At 45.9% G+C, this 20,534-nt stretch overlaps 1 protein-coding gene across 1 annotated transcript in view; it reads right to left on the bottom strand.

The window, feature by feature from the left end:
• Window positions 1–10,431: 10,431 nt before the first annotated feature.
• ATP5PO (ATP synthase peripheral stalk subunit OSCP) overlaps window positions 10,432–20,534 on the bottom strand; it is an 86,572-nt gene continuing 76,469 nt past the window's right edge. The window contains exon 7 of the mRNA XM_078656930.1: window positions 10,432–10,641. Within this exon, the coding sequence (XP_078513056.1) occupies window positions 10,528–10,641 (114 nt within the window). The 3' untranslated portion in view covers window positions 10,432–10,527. The remainder of the gene's footprint in view (window positions 10,642–20,534) is intronic.

The raw sequence follows: 20,534 nt of genomic DNA, 5'->3' as shown, positions 1-20,534 counted from the left end.
ACAGATAGTTTCCATCACTCCCAATAGTGTGGATTCTGTTGAATACTCAGTGTTGTTTAAATACCCCTCACAAACCAACAGGCCCCTTGGTGTCATGCTTCATCATCGGGGTCTTCGCACCCCTCTACGGGATGCAGCGTGCTGCGACCGACGACTACGTGGGAGCACTTTCTATTGGACTATGTGTGGATGTGTGTGGGGTAAAGGACGTATGTGAGTGGTGAGTTTAAAGTGGGTGAGGGTTCAAAAATACCTGGCTCGTGGGGTAGGAAAATAAAAATCTTTATTCAGCCCCCGGCTGGTATTGTTAAAAAGGGTGCAGAGAGAGGTTTGTGAGTGTATAATTAAGTTTTGTGGGTTCCACCAATGCAGAGAGTTGTATGCCCAACCGCTCACCAACACTAGGTCTGTTAACTGCCCCTGAGCCTGATTCCACTGACGTGCCAAGCGGACGCATATGTAGCCTCGCGTGCGGGACTATGGAGATGCAGGAGGCCCCATCATGCATATCAACTGCATGAACACTTTTGCTGTAAGCGAGTGTTGGGGTTTGAATTTTTGGATCAGCAATTGCATGCTGTGTATTCTCGCCGAATTTGGCTGAGCTGTGGCTGCCAGAGTGTTTATTGTCGCGCCCAGGTACTGTCGCACGTGGGCGGGCTGAAGATGTGATTTTGGATAATTCAGCGAGAATCCCAGACTGTGAAGAAGATGAATGGTGTGGGACATGTGGCTGGCACACTGCTGGGCCGACTTTGCTTGAATAAGCCAGTCGTCCAGATAAGGGTAGACATGTATGTGCCGCCTCCTGAGGTGTGCCGCTACTGTAGCCAGGCACTTTGTGAGGACTCTGGGCGCTGTTGTTACTCCGAAAGGGAGGACTTTGAACTGATAATGTTGATTTTGGATGGTGAACCGGAGATACCGTCTGTGCGACGGGTGTATGGGTATATGGAAATACGCATCTTTGAGATCCAGTGTTGCGAGGAAGTCTCCCTGACTGAGTAACGGCAGAACCTGCTGTAAGGTGAGCATGTGGAAATGCTCTGACAGAATGTAAGCGTTCAGAGGTCTAATATAGGTCTGAGAGACCCGTCCTTTTTTGGTATTAGAAAGTACAGAGAGTACACCCCTGAGCCCTGGTCTTCTACAGGCACGAGCTCTATGGCCCCTTTTTGTAGCATGCTGACGACCTCCTGCTGCAAGACGACCTCCTGCTGCAATAAGTGTAAGTGCTCTGCGGACATAGGACGGTGTCTTGGTGGAATGTTGGGTGGAGTGGTCGTCAATTCCAGACAATACCCGTACTGGACAAGGTCTCTCACCCACCTGTCTGTGGTGATAGATTTCCAGACCGGCAGGAACTGCTGTATTCCGCCCCCCGGCAGGTGTTATATGGTCGGGGGGCAGTGACAAGGTGTCACTGTTTGGTATTGGCAGAGGATCTGGAACTGTCGTTTCCTCTGCCTCTGCCTTTGATGTTGTTTCCACGATATCCACCACGGGCGTTTTTATGGTAGGTGGATTGTGTACTGCCTTTATTGTACTGTGTTTGTTGTGTGGATTGGCCTCGTGAAGGGCCCCTAGCATTGGAGCGACGAAAGGAGCCACCCCGAAACTGCTGTGACTGCAGAGCCCCCATAGACTTTGCAGTCTCTGTGTCTTTCTTAATCTTCTCAAGGGTGGTGTCAACCTCAGGTCCAAACAGGAAGTCCGGATTAACTGGCTGATTGAGGATAGAAGTTTGTATTTCTGGTTTGAATCCCGAGATTCTCAACCATGCATGCCTCCGCAACATAACGCTAGTGTTTATGGCCCTGGCTGCAGTGTCAGCTGCGTCAAGCGCGCACTTGATGGAAGCATTGGTTATAAGCTTTCCTTCCTGTATCAGTAGTTCTGCACCCTCTTTGTACTGATCTGGTAGGTGTTGCAGTAGTGTCTCAAGGGTATCGTAGGGTGCCCTGTCATATCTGGCTAACAGTGCCTGAGTGTTAGCAATGCACCAGACGTTAGCCGCCTGCGCAGCCACCCTTTTCCCAGAAGTTTCCAGTACTTTCGACTCTTTGTCCGGAGGAGGAGCATCACCTGTAGTCTGGGAGTTCGCCCTCTTTCGTGCATTAGAAACAACCAATGAGTCTAATGGCAACTGTCCCCTTATATACGTAGGGTCCACAGGTGCCGGTCTATATTTTCTCTCAATCCTGGGGTTTAACACCCTGGCCCTAGTTGTGTCCTTAAAGATGTCAGCAGCATGCTTAAGGACTCCTTTTAGCATGGGCAGGGCCTTGACTGTCCTTTCAGAAGTGGAAAAGGTGTCAACCAGAAAGTCCTCAGCATGTAGATCTACGTTATGATTACTGGCCGCCTGTTCAATAAGGGCGTTAAAGGCAATAGTGTCCTCAGTTGGAGATGTTTTTACACTGTACATATGAGTGTCAGGGCCAGCTTGCGGATCCCTAGAGTCAGCCGGGTCTGCCCATGTTTGGTTTTGATCCTCGGGATCAGTGTCCACTTGATAAGGGTCATCCTCATGTTCGACATCCCCTGCATCCACATCCGAGTATGTGGGTGAAAAAGTCTGTGGTTGTTGGCCATAGGAATGGAGGGGTTCCACAAGAGCAGGTGACGTTGCAGAGACCCTCTTTTTCTTCAAAGGAATTTTATACGACTCCATGGGTGTTTCTGGAATTATTTTCCTTTTATATATGGACAGTCTACCAGTTTCTGAGTCGATGTACTGCCTGGAGTCCTGGTCTTCAGGCTCCTCCGTAGCCTCCAGTGCCGTCGACACTTGTGGAGCGGTGCCGGAACCTCTTTTAGGATCGAACATCTTCGGACGCACTGGGGGTGGCAACCCGAATTTGATCGGCGCCGACGCGGTGTGAACGTGTCCGACCAGTTTTGGTGTCGGGGCCTTCTTTGACCCGACCGCTGTAGCTTTTTCATTGATGCATTGGAGGGACTCCGACACTTGCTTGGCTATGAATGGATTCCGATGCGTCGACTCGACAGGGTCCTTGGACCCAGTCTTCGTCTTGTCCGCAGGCCTCGACCGGGGTTCGAGTCCGTCTTTCGGTTCGAGTCTCTTGTGTGTGCCAGCTCCTTTTGGCATCGACTTCGTCGGTTCGACAACCTTGACCTTAGTCGCCGGTGCCCCAACCGTCGGTTCGATGACCTTCTTGAGCTTTCCGGTATCGACGGCCATTTTGTGTTTCTTCGGCTCCGAGGGGTTTGAGGCCTTGGTGCCGACCAAAGTTGGTTGCACTTTCGGTTTCAACACTTTAGGATTGACCGATGTAGGGTTGGAAACCGATGGCTCAATATTAATGTTCGAAGCCGGGCCTTTATGCGGGGCTGTAGATCTTGGGTAAGGCCTAGTGGCGATCCCTTGACCTGAGCCGTGTGGAGTGCATCAACGTCGGCCCCCATATATCCGGAAGGGCCTAGCTCCTCGCCTGAGCTATCTTCGACAGCCCCAAGGGCCTGTGCGTCGTCTAATACCTCTTCGACGACGTGTTAGTCTTCTTCCTGCGCACCTTCGTCTTCGGCGTCATACTCGGACTCAGGGCCGGAAGCCGGATCGGAGCAGTATTCCTGATCCCCTAGATCAACGACCTCCTCGTCTTCGGTCCCGAAGATGTTTTCAGGAACAGGCGCTGACATTTTGGACTCCAGTCTAGCCGCGCGTCGAATCCGAAGGATTTTCTTCGACCTGAACCGGGCACAGGCCATGCAGTTGGCTTCGTTGTGATCCGGGGACAGGCACTTGTTGCACACCGGGTGGACATCGATGTGCGGGTATTTTGCATTTCAAAGAGGGCACCTCTTGAATGGACTTCTATCCATCGTAGATAGAAGATCGGGTCGAGAGTGGAAAGAAATCCGACCAAGTCCTTGATGTCCTCTCTAAACAAAGGTACCGGCACCGAACGAAATGAAACCGACGCTGTCGAAAGCCTTTTGGCTTTAAAGAAAGTTTTCCTAACTTGAGCTAAGATAGTAACATCCGAACCCAATGGCGGAAAAAAACAATCTGAGGATGGAGAGGATGCCCATGCGCACTGTAGTCCAGGGGAGGAGCCACCTATCTCGTGATACTTCGAAGACTCTTCCAGGACAACAATGTGCAATCATCCGGACCCAACACTAGGCGGCGATCTATGCACAGATATGAATTCAGCAGCCCACATGCCTCGAACATCTGGATTTATTCTTCGTAAGTGGAATAATGGTGTCTATAACTTCCAATACCCATTTGTTAATTGTGTTTGTATCAGCGACTCTGGTGTCTTTTAGATGTGGCATTGAATTAATTAATTGAGTGTTGAGACAATCTATGTTAAGCCTTTTCCAGTTTCTCGACCAGGTAGCCTCAGATCTGTCCGAGCTCTGTGCAATTGTCAGCATAATTTCAAAAATAACCAGATAGTGGTCTGACCAGAGTAAAGGCAACGAGGGCTCACACGTTAAATTATCAACATTAGAGAATACAGGTGTCCTGCCATGTGCGTGGGTCCAGAATTGCATAAGCGCATATTAAGAGCTTCCAAGTCTGATATAAGGTTCAAGCTCGTGGAGCAGTTTAAATCCTCAAGGTGTAAGTTAAAATCTCTTAAAATGGAGAAGGCGGAGGTTTACAATAAATAAGGGGCGATAAAATCTGGGAGAGCGGCCACCCATTCTCCTGCTGTTCCTGGGAGCCGGTAAATCAACATCCCTGAGAATGTGGCCTGGGGTGTAAGGGTTAGTTTGAAAAGGCCTGCTTCACAATTATTTAATGGTAGATCTTCCCATTTACAGCTAAATTCCTTTTTAAAAATAATGCCTAGACCTCCCCGATTCTGTGCTTACGATCTCTTCGGATTATAGTATAATTTGGCAGGAGGGCTATAGCTATGTCCGGGCCAGAGCTATCACTAAGCCAAGTTTCTGTCTGAAAGATGGCGTCAGGCTGTAGATCATTTAATAAGTTGTAAATGTCTTCTTTATGTTTCGGTAATGATCTGCAGTTTGTACTGAGAAATTTGAAGATTCTAGGTTGATTCCCCTTTTTCATTGAATTAGCATTCTTATGCAACCTAGTCTCCCCTGTTGTTCCCTGCCCCCATTGGGGAAAAAGGGAAGTTACAGCCCGGGCAAGGGGGTAAAGGATACTAAAGATTTAACAATTACAGTGCCGCTGGCAATTTGGCCTTAAATTGGTAAGATGTCTGTGCGAGTAACTTAGTGGGGTCGGCAGGGGGGGTGGCCCCTGGTCCCGGGCGGGTTTGCCGTTGGCGTGCCGCCGGCGCGCCCGCTGCGCGTCGTACTCCTGAGTCCACTAAATACTGTTGCAGCAGTATACCCGCCCCCTGTCCTCTAACCCGGAAAGGGTCGATCAGTCCCGCCTTCACTCCCTCCACACAACAGGGAAAGACCCGTGGTGGACCGGGGAGTTGGCAGACTGGACTTTGGATATCGGATTAACAGAACGCGGCAGTAAGTTACCCACAGATTAAAAGGCAGAGCACTCAGTGAAGCAACAATTGTAAAATATGTTTAAAATAGGTTCCTGTATGGATTTAAAATTTTGTGCAAAATGGCAGGGTTACATATCAACAATACGTAGCGCCCGTACCTGACAAGCGCGAATCCAAATGCGTGTCGCCCCACAAGCCCACTAAATACTGTTGCAGCAGTATGCCTGCCCACTGTCCTCTAAGCCGGAAAGTGTCGATCTGTCCCGCCTTCACTCCCTCCACAACAACCGGGAAAGACCCGAGGTGGACCGGGGAGTTGGTGGACTGGACTTCGGATATCGGAGGAACAGAACGTGGCAGTAAGTTACCCACAGATTAAAAGGCAGAGCACTCAGTGAAGCAACAATTGTAAAATACGTTTAAAATAGGTTCCTGTATTGATATAAAATTTTGTGCAAAATGGCAGAGTTACATATCAACAATACGTAGCGCCCATACCTGGCAAGCGCGTGAGTGATAAGGTGAACACAGTTTAGTTAGGTAACATAACACATCTGGGGCTCAATTAGGTAAAGTGGTGCTGTTCCTGCCTGCGGCAGATGAACCTGGGCAGTGCGCTCTCTTGCATATAAGATGTGCTTCTCCAGAGCAGACATGAACTCGCCGAGCATTGAACGGCAGACCAGCGTTTTGACCATGCCGGGTTGTTGTTCAAGGCAGAGGTTCTGCTGCTTATTGAGAAGGTGCCCCGACAACAACAGATGACAAAGGAGCCCCACAGTCAAGATCAGAGAGGGGGGGGGGGGGGGAGCACAATCCTCTCCTGGGGCAGTTCAGAGGTCCCTCAGCCCTTTAAGGGCCCCCATTCAGGATAAGGCAAATTACTACCTGCAGAAAGGCCGCACTTCAGCAGGGCGCATTGATCTGGCGCAGCTTAATTAACTTTAACCCGTTTTAACCTAATGCCAGTTCATTGATTGACAGTGGACACTGTGCCACAGGCGCTCCATTCAACATACTGGTGATGCCATAGTAAACACATTTTTCATACAGCATCTTGGATTTGCTTCCATTTTGGTACACATTGCACACTGAGCTGCACAGCAGGCATTCAGTCTGCTGTGGCGGACGCATTCTTGCTAATTGTTTTGTAAATTGGACCAACTGGTGATGTGTGTGCTTGTCTAAATGCAGTTGTGTATTTTTATGTTAATTCGTTTTTTGCTGCAGCATTTGACTGATATTTCGTTTTTTATTTTAACTTTAAAAACTATGAACGACAGAGGCAGTTCTCCCAGACCCAGATCTCGGCTTTAACAATTTCACACTAACTTGCCCAGCAGGCGCTCAACACATTGAGCCACTACAGTGCACGTACTTTTTGTTAAGCATCTTTTACTTCCTTGCAGTTATGCTCAGTTTCCTTCCAGAGATGCGCAGCAGGCACGTAATCCACCGAGTTGCCATAGCAGAAACACTCTTTATAAAGCATCTCTTAGATGGTGGGTTTAAAGGCAGCAAGCAAGAGAGAAGCCCCTCTAAAATGTTTGGATTTTCCACCGGTCCTATAATAAGTTAGATGCATGGACACAATAGTTGAATGTCTGTGTTTAAGAATCTTTATTTAATTTGTAACAGCAGACCCTAATTGAAACCAAACGTGTTTGTTGCCACACTAAATGAAACAAAAGTGATACAGCTTACATAATTGATGCTTGCCAGATCTTGTCTCAGGTGTACTACATACTATAAACATGCAAAAGTGCTGATTTCTAAAATAATGCTGGCATCGTTTTAAAGATGTGTAAAAGCATGTTTGCAGTATGAACAGGAATTGTAGTTATTATAACATATTTGCTAGTCTTTGTTTGTAGCCTGCATGTTAATCGGTTGATTCCTCAGCGCATTGCCCCTCAGTCTGTGTATTTAGGCCCTCAAAGTGCTGGCTGGCAATGTCTGGATGAGAGAGAAGAGCGTCCTATCCCGCTCTTGTACTGACGCAGACTGGAAAGCTGCATTTCTTATCTTAAAGGAGTGCAGCTGGGGGCCGATTGTGGGCCATTGTGAAAATATTCATGTTAATTGCAGCGCATGACGGTGCTGTAATTAACAAATATTCTCACAAAGGTCCACAAACAGCCTCCGGCCGCACTCCATTAAGAAATTAATGCAGCACTTGCAGGAGGAGCCACTGCTTGCACGAGCTTCCAGCAGAGAGGAAATTAGCAGTTTTCACGCCGCTCGTGTTTTAAATGCGGCGGCGCAAATGCTCTCCCGGGATGTGCTACGTGTGCGCGCTTCACACACAGCACTGCGCACTCAGGGGAACGAAGGTGCGCGGGCACCCAGGCGCGCACCTACTGGGAACAGTGATCACACCTATGGTTGTTCAACATTTCCCTTTTCCGAGTCGGTTTGGCCCTGTGAATTTTGAAGCAGCTAAAGATACATTGTGTAAAATCATGCATCCATAGTTTTCTATGGACACAATTGCTTGAAACCTTTGAAAAGTCATATTTGGAATTGTGCATGTTGGATTTTTGTCTTGTTTGGACTAGATAAAGATACTTTATTTTTCCAAACTGGTGTGGTGTCCATTTCTAGTGTTTTCACTGTGCTACTCTGTCTGGGTGCAAATACACATTGCCTTTGGGATAAGCCTATCTGCTCGTGCCAGGCTACTAAGTGGGTGAGCAAGGGTTATCTAAAGTGTATAACTCCCTTATCCTGCCTAGAGGGAAGGGTTCCTACTTGGACAGAGTGCATAACACTGCCAACTAGAGATCCCCATTTCTAACACTGTTTACCTTCCTCTGTTGGCAGGGGAGGGCTCAGCAGCCTCTCCCCGTAAGCCAGGGTGTCAGCAGCCCACTCCCTAGCTCTAGGGAGAAGTAATCTCCGGTCCTGCTGATGCAGCGGCTACACCTTATCCTCTTGGGCTCAGTGGGGCCACCCAAGGAGGTCAGTTGCCATCTTGCTTACTACTCTGCTTGCGTTCGACCACATTGTTGCTCACTCACCCACCAGAAATCTAGGACATTGCATGACAGGGGAATTCGCAGGCAGCTCTGCTGGCACTCAGGAGCAGAATTAGTGGTCCGGGCCCGCTATGTTAGCTAATAACTGGCAGGCAGGCAGAGGAGTGCGAAGCATTTAGCACCCGTCCATGTCCCATAGAAGAATTTGTAAAACTGAGCGGACAAGGTATTTGAAAACCCTGTTTTTCAGGTGTCATCACCACCAGATACTTCACTTGCTCCAAGCATTACAATATCAAATATTCCCAAAAAAGGCAAATACTGTATGAGTCGCACATTTGACCTTGTAGACCATAAACTCCTTCGGCAAAACATTTAAAGAGGGGCATTTCACCGGGGCTATTGTCATTGCTTACTACCCTCTACAGTGTAATATGGATTAAAGTTCTAATGGAGGCAACTGGCGTATTCACTGAAAATAAATATACATAGCGGAGACAAGAATGCTTTGAATTAGCAATATTTTCCCCTCATCTGTGCCCTACTTTTCAGCTTTCTTTTTTGTTTTTTTAAACATGGGCCTCAAATTCATCTCCTTAAATGTGGAAATCACTTCCTGGTATATATGCACAGATGATATTCAAATGAATTAAACACCAATTAGTCAACAAAAGAAAATGTTTAAAAACTGGAAATACAGCCCCAAAAAAATGGCTCAAAAATATTACAATATGGTGTTTGCCAGAAGGAGTATTCTATCTTCATTTATATGGTGATCAAAGAACTAGAGTTCAACTATTGCTATCGAAGGGTCACACTGTCATCCAAATTGGATTAGACTCTGGTATCAAAAGCCAAGAATTGAACAAAGAAAAGAATGTTACTTTTTTATTAATATGGGTTGTCACGGTGTTTTCTGTCCTCGGAAACGGTGCATAATGCACACTGCCACCAAAGACGTTATATGGCATAGAATGCCCTGCTCTTCAATGTGTGCATCTCCTTGAACCTGAAGGATAACTTTGGGAATGCTTCCTAGCAGTTAGGCAGTCATTACCAAGTGCAGACCTCAGACTGAGTGTTGGCCTAAAGAGTTTTGCATAGCCCAACTGAATGCTCAGGTGATCTGCTCGACATTCCCTCTCCATAAACTTGCAGGATTCGCCAAGAATGCTAATCTACAAAGAGTTTTGGGATGCTCAGGCACATATACACAATGCTCTGCATTTAAGGCTACTTAAAGAAAAAGCCCTTAAAAGCTTTTAGGATAATTTGATGTTATTAATCTTTCAACTGGCATAGTATGTACAATTGTTGGCTGCACAATATGACAAATATACTCAATTGTAGAAACCCAGAGAGAGTAACACTACTAGTAATATTTCTAACTAGAGTGTGGAAGACAGTCCAGCAACATTAAAAACTATGTATTATACAGAGTCAATGAAAATACGTAACCATTTTTATTAATTTCTTTACTTTAACCTTTTAAATACTGCAATTTCCTTGTGACTTTGGAGGTATTGCAGCATCAGTGGAAGTAACAAATAAATAAAAGAAATGCAGCTGCTTTACTTCTTGTGAGTAGCCCAGGATTCAGTACGATGACGAGCCACTGAAACAGGTATTAAACAACAGAGGTGGTTAGATTTGCAGACAGTCAATTTTCATATTTTGAAACATACACTACCATTGGAGGCACAAGTTCTGGACCCTCCTAGAGACTGCCTATTGCATGCAGTCTTTAAAATAGGTTTGCCTCTATTTAATCTCGTCTGACAGGTGTTCTCTTGCTTCTTCCATGGTCTCCTTCTGAAACGCTGCAATGTCAGCATTTTACAGATGTGCTTCTTTTAACTGTACATCTGTAACTTTTTATCTAAATCATTCAGAAAGCTTTGAGCCACCTCATACTGGACACACTTAAAAACAGCACCATAAGTAGATGTTTCATTCGTTTTTAACTCAACAGAACAAACACAATTACTACTTGATACTCAGAAGGAATATTTATTGATTCAATACATGTAGGGGCTTCGTGGTGAAATTTAACAGTGCGATAAAAATATCACTCTTACAGAAATATTAACTTAAGCCGTCTCCCTCATAATTTTGCCCAGTTTCTGAATTTTGGCTTTCGTTGACATATCGATGTATTTATCACCAATGCTGATAACCATTCCGCCGAGGATCGCTGGATCAGTCTACAAAGGAAGACACAATTAGTTAGAGAAAGAGCATATTTTTTAATTCTGAGAACAGTTTTATGTTTTCTGCTACAGAAGGTAGTCCAACACTTGCCTAAACCTTTAAAACACCACAAATTCACTCCTACTACTAGAGTTTGCCCAGAATGAAGGTACAGGAAGCTTTGGTTATCCAAACTTTCAAAGGTAAAAAACATTTGTGTCTTTATTATTCAATGCACAAGCCCAGAACAATGTCCACCTAACTGTGGCATTACGTTACCAGTGACTATGCCAACCAATGGCAAACTCCTTCAAGGATATCAACACTCAGATCCATGCAACTGGTTTTGCTCATGAGCAGGTTGCAGCTATTGTCTTCCGATTGTAATTTAAGTAGTAGATAAGGAATATGCTACTTACCAGTATGCATCTGTTCTTGGCATAGAGGGCTGCAGAGTGGTACATTTATGAATAGATCGCCATCTGGTGTTGGGCTCGGATGATTGCACTTGTTTTTCTTCTGGAGAAGTCTTTGTCGTCATAGATGACTCCTCCTCTTGGTGTTAGTGCGCATGGGCATCGGCTCCATCCTTAGATTGTTTTGCCATAGTAGGGTTAGATGGAGTAGTGTAGTATAATACATAAAGATATGCCCATGTAAATGTATCTAAATAAGATAATGTTGGGACAGACACAGGTTTCCGGGGAGGCAGGGAGGGCATGTACCACTCTGCAGCCCTCTATGCCAAGAACAGATGCATACTGGTAAGTAGCATATTCCGTTCGAGGCATATGGGCTGCAGATGGTACATTTATGAATAGATTGTACAGCAGTTACCTCCCTAGCGGTGGTCACCAGTGTCTGTCGCAACTTTTTGAAATAGAGTTTTTAATACAGCTTGGCCCACTCTGGCTTGTTGTGTAGCCTGTACATCAACACAGTAGTGCTTTGTGAATGTATGTGGTGTAGACCAAGTTGCTGCTCTACATATGTCATCTAGGGGAATGTTCCCTAAGAATGCCATAGATGCTCCTAGCTTTCGTGTAGAGTGAGCTCTAGGAGGAACAGTTAATGTTCTCTTTGCTTTAATGTAACATATCTGTATACATCTTACAATCCATCTAGCGATGCCTGCTTTAGAGATAGGATTGCTCTTATGTGTTGGGGAAAATGCTACAAATAGTTGTTTAGTTTTCCTGAAGTTTTGTGTCCTTTCTATGTAGTACAAAATGGCTCTTTTGACATCTAGTGTATGTAGAGCCCTTTCTGCTACCGTCTGTGGCTTTGGAAAAAAGACTGGTAGCTCCACTGGCTGGTTGATGTGAAATGCTGAAATTACTTTAGGCAAGAACTTTGGGTTTGTTCTAAGAACCACTTTATTCTGGTGTAACTGTAGGAATGGTTCTTGTATTGTCAATGCCTGTAATTCACTTACTCTCCTGAGTGAGGTAATGGCTATAAGGAACGCCACCTTCCATGTAAGGAATTGTATCTCGCACCTATGCATAGGTTCGAAAGGTGGTCCCATTAGTCTGGTGAGTACTACGTTGAGGTTCCAGACCGGGGAAGGTGGTAATCTTGGTGGAATGACACTTTTAAGGCCTTCCATGAAGGCTTTTATCGCTGGCACTCTGAACAGTGATATATGTTGCCTGTTTTGTAGGTACGCTGCTATAGCTGCTAAATGTACTCTGATAGATGTGTACGCGAGATTACATTGCTGTAAGTGTAGTAAGTAGCAAATAATCTCCCTTGTTGATGCGTCCAGAGGGTTGATATTATTAGTAGTACAGTGTATAGCAAACCTCTTCCACTTAGCTGCATAGCATGCTCTGGTGGTGGGACGTCTCGCTTGTTTAATTATCTCCATGCAATTTGGGGGTAGATCTAAGTACCCAAATTCTAGGATTTCAGGAGCCAGATCGCTAGGTTCAGTTGTGTGGGATCTGGGTGCATTATTTCTCCATGGTTCTGTGTAAGGTGCATGGGTAGAATTCTTAGCTTTTGATGTGGCACTTGTGAGAGTTGCAGGAGCGTGGTGAACCACGGTTGTCTTGCCCACGTGGGTGCTACTAGTATCATGGTCATTGAGTGTTGTTGCAGCTTCCTGACCACTAATGGGATTAGTGGGAGAGGGGGAAAAGCGTATGCAAATTTGTTGGACCAATTTATCCATAACGCATTGCCCTGCGACAGGTGGTGTGGGTACCTGGACGCGAAGCTTTGGCATTTTGCGTTCTGATGAGTGGCAAAGAGGTCTATCTCTGGCTGTCCCCATCTTTGGAAGAATGGCTGCAGTATTTGTTGGTGCAGTTCCCATTCGTGTATTTGTTCCGACTGTCTGCTTAAGATGTCTGCTATCTGGTTTTGGACTCCTGGTAGGTGTTCGGCTAACAGATAGATGTTTTGAGGAATGGCCCATCTCCAGATTTCCTGTGCTAGTCCGGATAGTTGGAGAGAGTGCGCCCCCCCCCCGGTTTTTGAATATAATACATTGCTGTCATGTTGTCTGTTCTGATCAGGACTGCTTTGTTGGCAACATGTATTTGGAAGGCTTTCAATGCTAGAAACACTGCTAGTAGTTCTAGATGATTGATGTGCAGTCTTTTTTTCCTGCACACTCCACCTTCCTTGTACTGTGTATTTCTCCATATGTGCTCCCCATCCTGTGAGCGATGCGTCCGCTGTTATTGTCACCTGTGGAATCGGTTCTAGGAACGACCGCCCCTTGGCAATGTTTGTTGTGTTCCACCACTTCAGAGAGCGGTGTGTGCGGTCGTCTACCAACACCAGATCTGTAATCTGTCCTTGAGCCTGATTCCACTGTGTCGCTAAGCATTCTTGTAGCGGACGCATTTGTAGTTTGGCATATGGTATTAGCAGTATGCAGGATGACATCATCCCTAATAGCTGCATGAACACTCTTGCTGGTAGTGAGTGTTGTGGCTGGAATCTTTGAATGATTGTAAGCATTGTTTGGATTCTGACTGGATTGGGGTATACTTTGGCTTTTTCTGTGTCTATCGTAGCCCCCAGATATTGTTGAACCTTGCTTGGTTGTAGGTGTGACTTTGTGTAGTTCACTGTGAACCCTAGCTGGTGTAGTAGCTGAATTGTCTTTTGTGTGTTTTGAAGACATTCCTCTTGTGACTTGGCCTTTATTAGCCAGTCGTCCAAGTATGGGAAGACATGTATTTGTTGTCTTCTTAGGTGAGCTGCCACCACTGCCAGGCATTTTGTGAACACCCTTGGTGCCGTTGTGACACCAAACGGAAGGACTTTGAACTGATAATGTTGTCCTTCTACCACAAACCTGAGGTATTTCCTGTGGGCTTTGTGAATTGGGATATGAAAGTAAGCGTCTTTTAGATCCAGTGTAGAAAGAAAGTCCCCTTTCTTCAGTAAAGGAAGTACTTGTTGGAGCGTGACCATGTGGAAATGTTCCGAATTTATGTATGCGTTGAGAGGTCTCAGGTCCAGTATTGGCCTTAGAGACCCGTCCTTTTTGGGAATTAGGAAGTATAGGGAGTATACTCCTGTTCCTTGTTGGTGCTGTGGAACCTTCTCTATGGCATGCTTTTCTAGTAGGGATAGTACTTCTTGTTTTAACAGTGTCAGGTGATCTTGTTTCATTGGACGCTGTTTGGGGGGGATGTTTGGTGGGGTAGATGTGAGTTCCAGGCAATAACCATGTTGGATAATTTGTCTCACCCACCTGTCTGATGTGATGTTTTCCCAGACAGGTAGGAACCGTGATAGGCGTCCCCCGACCGGTGTTATATGGTCTAGGGGGAGCTGTATGAAGTCACTGCTATGGGGTTGGAGAGTTGCGGTTGTTGTTGTTTCCGAGACCTCTACCCTTGTTGTTGTTACCTCTGTAACTACCTCTAGAATTACCTCTGGGTGATGTAGGTGTAAAAGAGGTTTGTTGCTGGCTTGTACCTGTATTTTTGGATCCTCCTCTATAGGTGGACCTACGAAAGGAACCTCTTTGTGTCGGTTGTTGCAATGCTCCCATTGATTTAGCCGTTTCCGTATCCTTTTTCATCTTTTCTAAGGCCTCATCTGTCCCTGTGCCGAAAAGTGTTTTCTCATCAAAAGGTTGGTTCAGTAATGATGTTTGTACCTCTTGTTTGAACCCTGAAACCCTGAGCCATGCATGTCTCCTTAACATGATGCTTGTGTTTATAGATCTTGCTGCAGTGTCTGCCGCGTCTAGGGCGCACTTGATTGAAGTGTTAGTAATTAACTTCCCTTCCTGTATGAGTTGATCTGCTCTCTTTTGATGTTCGTTAGGGAGATGTGTGATGAGTTTTTCTAACTCATCATAATGCGCTCTGTCATACCTTGCAAGTAGTGCTTGTGTATTAGCTATGCGCCAGCTGTTTGCCGCTTGAGATGCTACTCTCTTACCAGAGGCATCTATTAGCTTAGACTCTTTGTCAGGAGGTGGAGCTTCTCCTGTAGATAAAGAGTTTGCTCTCTTACGAGCGTTTGTGACTACTAGTGAGTCTAGAGGAATTTGCCCTTTAATGAATATTGGGTCTTTTGGAGCTGCTCTATATTTCTTATCAATCCTTGGGTTCAGTACCCTAGCCCTCACCGGGTCTTTGAATATTTCTGATGTGCGAGTGAGAAGGCCCTTAAGCATTGGTAGTGTTCCTGATGTTCTTTGTGTAGTAGGTAGTGTTTCTAATAAGAAATCCTCTATTTGAGGTTCTGCATGTAGTTCTACCTTGTGGTATTTTGCTGCTCTATTAATGAGTTGCGCAAAACCAGTATTATCATCAGGAGGTGAAGGTTTTGAAGGATACAGTTCAGGGTCGTTATCGTTATCTGACCCTACATTGTACTCTTCCCATGGGTCTGCCTCCTCTGGGATTGTGTCTTCATCATTCCCAGGATGTTCTCCCTCCCCTATGTCACTTTCTACATCTGTTGTAGGTGTAGATGGTCGTGTGGGAGGAATATTTGGCCTATTGTGAGGAAGAGGAGAAGAGGGTGTGTCTCTAGGTTTTGGAGAATGGGGAGGAGTTGTATTTGTCCCCATTGTTCTCTTCTTCGGATGAGTCCTGTCGTCCGACTGTTCATTCTTCCTCTTTTTAGGTAGTTCTGTGACTACCTTGCCAGTTTGTGGATCAATAAACAGAGTCTTTTGTTTAGGATCTGTTTTATATTCCTGTGTCGGTACCGCAGTTTTCGGGTCCGAAAGGTGTTTTTTCTTCTGACTGTCCATTTGTGTTTTCGGCACCGAGATTTTATTCGGATCCGATGTTTTCGGTGTCGACGATGTCCCCGGTGTCGAGGGTGTTTTCGACGTCGAAACGTGTTTCGGTGTCGACATGGACTGTTTCGACTTCGAGCTTTCTTTGACATGTAGCTTCGGTGTCGATGTGGGTCGTCTATCGGAACCACCATGATGGGAGACCGAGTGTTTCGGTTTCGTTGCCGGGCCCGAAGGCGGGGCGTCGGAAACTTTTTTCGGTTGTCTGACCGGGCTCGAGGGCGGGGTCGACACCGTGCGGGGTCTGTTCTTTGGTAAAGGGACGTCGTCACTCACGGTTTGCTGGACGTCGATTTCCTCGACGTCGGACTCGTCCACTTCTGACCCCGCTTCGTCGACCTCCTCTTCCTCCTGTTCTGGGTGCTGGTCCTCGAACAGCTCCGGGATTGCTTGTGACTGCATTCTCGATACCTCGTGTCTTCGGGCTCGACGGTTTCTAATCGTCGATTTTGAAGAAAATGCTGCACAGGCCTCACAGTCCCTGGATTCGTGTTCAGGGGACAAGCAGAGGTTGCACACTTCGTGTAGGTCCTTGTGTGGGAACTTAGCACCACACGTTGGACATTTTTTGAATGGAGTCCTTTCCATGGACTCCGGGCTGGACTACGTCGAGCTGGTCTTCTCGTAGTCGTCGTTCTTCGAAACGCGTCGAGATGGAATTGAAGTCGCGTTCGATAACAATACCGTCGAATTGGAAAGGGTTACGCGCCGAATATAACCGTCTTTATTGAAGTCGGTCCGGAGCGCTTCGATCCTCATCCGAACCCGATGGCGGAAAAAAACAATCTAAGGATGGAGCCGATGCCCATGCGCACTAACACCAAGAGGAGGAGTCATCTATGACGACAAAGACTTCTCCAGAAGAAAAACAAGTGCAATCATCCGAGCCCAACACCAGATGGCGATCTATTCATAAATGTACCATCTGCAGCCCATATGCCTCGAACACAATATCTTCATCCTTCATGCTGCTTCAATACTGAGAACTTTTTTTTCTTCATACAATATATTCCATAGTGAAATTGTGCACCCCCACCCCCAGCTTCAGCCTCTGCACTCATTTACGAGATTTCACCTAAGAAGCGTGGAAAGAGGATCATGGAGAGGGTTTCTTTTTTCTACAATGTTCTTACTTAGCAGATTTTTTTTGTTCCGCAAGTTACGTTAAAAAAACACAAATAGGTCAAGAAAACTGTTAAGCTACCAAGGACACCAGAGAGAGTTATAATTCAGGTATTGTGATACACTTGTATTGTGCTGTACACCCGAGTTAGGGAGCATCTTTCCACCCCTTTCATGCAGACAGTAACATACTTATGCATTTTTGTGCATTGAGGGATGCCAGCCATTGATCAATGGTGTGCCTTATTGTTGAATTATACGTAGCGTCTACGTTCCCTGCATTGTGAAAATCACAGGTACGTGGAAAAAAACCTATACCGTCTATAACAGAGAACTGACAAAACGAATTCAAATTAATTCTGCTGTTTAATTTCTTTTTATTTCCCAGTTTTCCCTTATGGGTATCTTCATTCAATTCAAAATTATTGAACAGCTCCACATCACTGTATCTTGGAAATGTTAAGTGAAACCACGTATAAAACCCTATCTGGCTTTATAGTTAAGCAATGTTTAATTGTAAAAAGAATAAAAAGGAGACCACGATGCTTTAAGCTTTTCCAAACTCCCAATTTTAAAAAGTGAGTAGAAACACAAAGAAATAAAAAAAGGCAATTAACTCGAGGGCTTTATTAAAAAATGTCCATGAATCATGATTAAGCCAGTAAGGATTAGTTACTTACCTGTAATCCTAGTTCTCTTCCAGGGGTATCCTCATCAAAGTCATAAGCATTAGAATATTCCCGCCCATGTGCGGGACCCCGGAAACACTATTATATGTGCCCCACATATATATACTCGTATATATATAAATGCATATATATATATATATATAACATGCAATAGCAGCCATTAAAAACAGAGCTGAAATATGCTGTGTAGAATTTCCACCATACATGCAATAATAATAAGCATTAGAAACATGAGAAACAACACAAAGTTTGTTTTAGAAACTGTTTTAATGCTCAGAAAGCAGTAGAAATTCTCATAACTCACTGGAAGCATAGAAAGCTCCCAGGCTGCATTGCAAACACACAGTCTAAAAAGACTGAAAAGCTAACCTGTAGCTACATTGCAATAAACTGACACCGTGCCTTTAAGGCACTCATGACCCCCAGTATCCCATCATGCCTCAGGGGTGACAGTTAGGTCAGTTGTTCTTTTTGGAGACTGAAAATAAACCCAATAACAAATAGGTTAACCATATCTCCTTATTAAAGAATGTCCTTTGCCCGGGGAGGCGGGAGGGTTGATTATGACTTTGATGAGGATACCCCTGGAAGAGAACTAGGATTACAGGTAAGTAACTAATCCTTCTCTTCCAGGGGATCCTCATCAATAGTCATAAGCATTAGAATAGAATAGCGAGCCTCACCTCATCTCCCTGCGGGCAAAGGAGTAACAATACAGTAATAAACCATATTAAGCCTAGTATTCACTAAGCTTGTACAGGCCGTAGGCTACCCAAATAGATTCCTCAAAGAGGCTTGTCCTACTTGAGTATCGGCCCTGGAATCAGACTCGAGACAGTAATGTCTCGTAAAGGTATGAACTGATTTCCAAGTCGCAGCCTTGCATATCTCGGACATTGGGATGTCGTGCAAGAAGGCTACTGTAGCGGCCTTCCCTCTAGTGGAATGCGCTTTGGGCGACTGCAACAAAGGCTTGCCTGCAAGCTGATAAGCCAATTTAATGCAAGAGACAATCCATCTCGCGATGGACCTCTTGGCCGCTGGAAAACCTGTTCGCATTGAACCATAGTTCACAAACAGTTGATCCGTTTTCCTAATCCCTTTGGTCATTTCCAAATAGAACTTGAGCACTCTCTTAAGATCTAAGGAGTGAAGTGACCGCTCGGCTGGGGTCGTAGGATTTGGAAAAAATGAAGGGAGGGAAATGGACTGATTTATATGAAAATCAGAGATGACTTTAGGTAGGAAAGCTGGATGAGCCCTTAGGACTACCCTATTGTGATGAAAGATAGTGTATGGTTCTTTCGCACAGAGAGCTTGAATCTCGCTGACTCTGCGAGCAGAGGTAATCGCCACCAAAAAGGCCGCCTTCCAAGAGAGATGTTGCAAAGAGGCCTTGTGGATGAGGCTCAAAAGGTGGTGACATTAACCTGGATAGCACCAGGTTTAATTCCCATGGAGGAGAAGGATTTCGCACAGGGGGATACACTTTCTTCAACCCCTGGAGGAAGTCCTTAACCACTGGAACCTGAAAGAAAGACACCTGATCTGGTGATTTTCTGTATGCTACTATGGCTGACAAATGCACCCTAATAGAAGCGTATTTCAAACCAGCAGTAGCTAGGGAAAGGAGGTATGGCAAAATGACGTCCTCCTGTCCTTTAGTCGGATCAAGGTGATGATCCCTACACCATAGGAAAAACCGCTTCCACTTAAACGCATAAGACGTTCTCGTGGAAGGTCTCTTAGCCTCCTTTAAAATGTTCATGCACTCAGGAGGCAAGTTCAAATGTCCATATTGCAGGACCTCAGGAGCCATGCTGTTAGGTTCAATGATGGGAGGTTGGGATGCATTATCCTCCCGTTCATTTTGCTCAACAGGTCCGGCCTGCAAGGGAGTCGTCTGTGTGGACACACAGACAGATGTAGAAGGTCCGGGTACCACCACTGCCGCGGCCAATCCGGAGCTATCAGGATCATTTCCATGTTCGACCTGCAGAGCTTGGAAACTACTCTCGGAATCAGAGCCAGGGGAGGAAACGCGTAAGCGAACGTCCCTGACCAATCCATCAGCAGAGCATTCCCCTGAGTTCCAGGCCGGTGGAACCTGGACGCGAAGGTGTGGCATTTGGAGTTTGTCGTCGTCTGCAAACAAATCTATGGCTGGACGACCCCAGCAACGAAAAAGCTCTTCCACCACATCGTCGTTTAGCACCCAGTCTGGCTGATCTTCGAAGAGCCTGCTGAGTGCGTCTGCTTTTACGTTCAACTCGCCTGGCAGGTGCACCGCCACTATCGTGAGGCCTCGAGAGAGGAGCCAATGCCAAATTGCCTGAGCCTCTCGAGACAGAGGGCGAGATCTTGTGCCTCCTTGTTTGTTCAGATAGAACATGGTGGTCGTGTTGTCTGTCTGAACTAGGACTGAGTTGGACTCTATCGCTGGTAAAAACGCTTTGAGAGCCAGGAATACCGCTCTGAGTTCCAGCATATTGATGTGGTATGTCTGCTCCTGCGCAGACCACAGGCCTTGAATCTGAAGCGGACCCATATGCGCTCCCCAACCTTGTAGAGAGGCATCCGTCACTATCGACTGGTTTGGAAGAGGCTGGTGAAACCGAACCCCCACCAGCAGATTCTTTCTCCGTGTCCACCATTTGATGGCGTCTTTCGTCGTTTGGGAGAGCTTGATGCGATCCTCCCAAAGTCCTGTCGCCTGGTCCCATTGATCCTCCAGGGCCTGCTGTAGAGGCCGCATTCTCAGCCTTGCGTTTGGGATGAGAAAGATGCAGGATGCCATGGAACCCAGCAGGGA

This window comes from Lissotriton helveticus, chromosome 8 (assembly GCF_964261635.1).
Source record: "Lissotriton helveticus chromosome 8, aLisHel1.1, whole genome shotgun sequence".
In the NCBI taxonomy this organism is placed as follows: domain Eukaryota; kingdom Metazoa; phylum Chordata; class Amphibia; order Caudata; family Salamandridae; genus Lissotriton; species Lissotriton helveticus.
The sequence above is the reverse complement of the archived record's forward strand: the minus strand, read 5'-3'. Positions and strand labels throughout refer to the sequence as shown.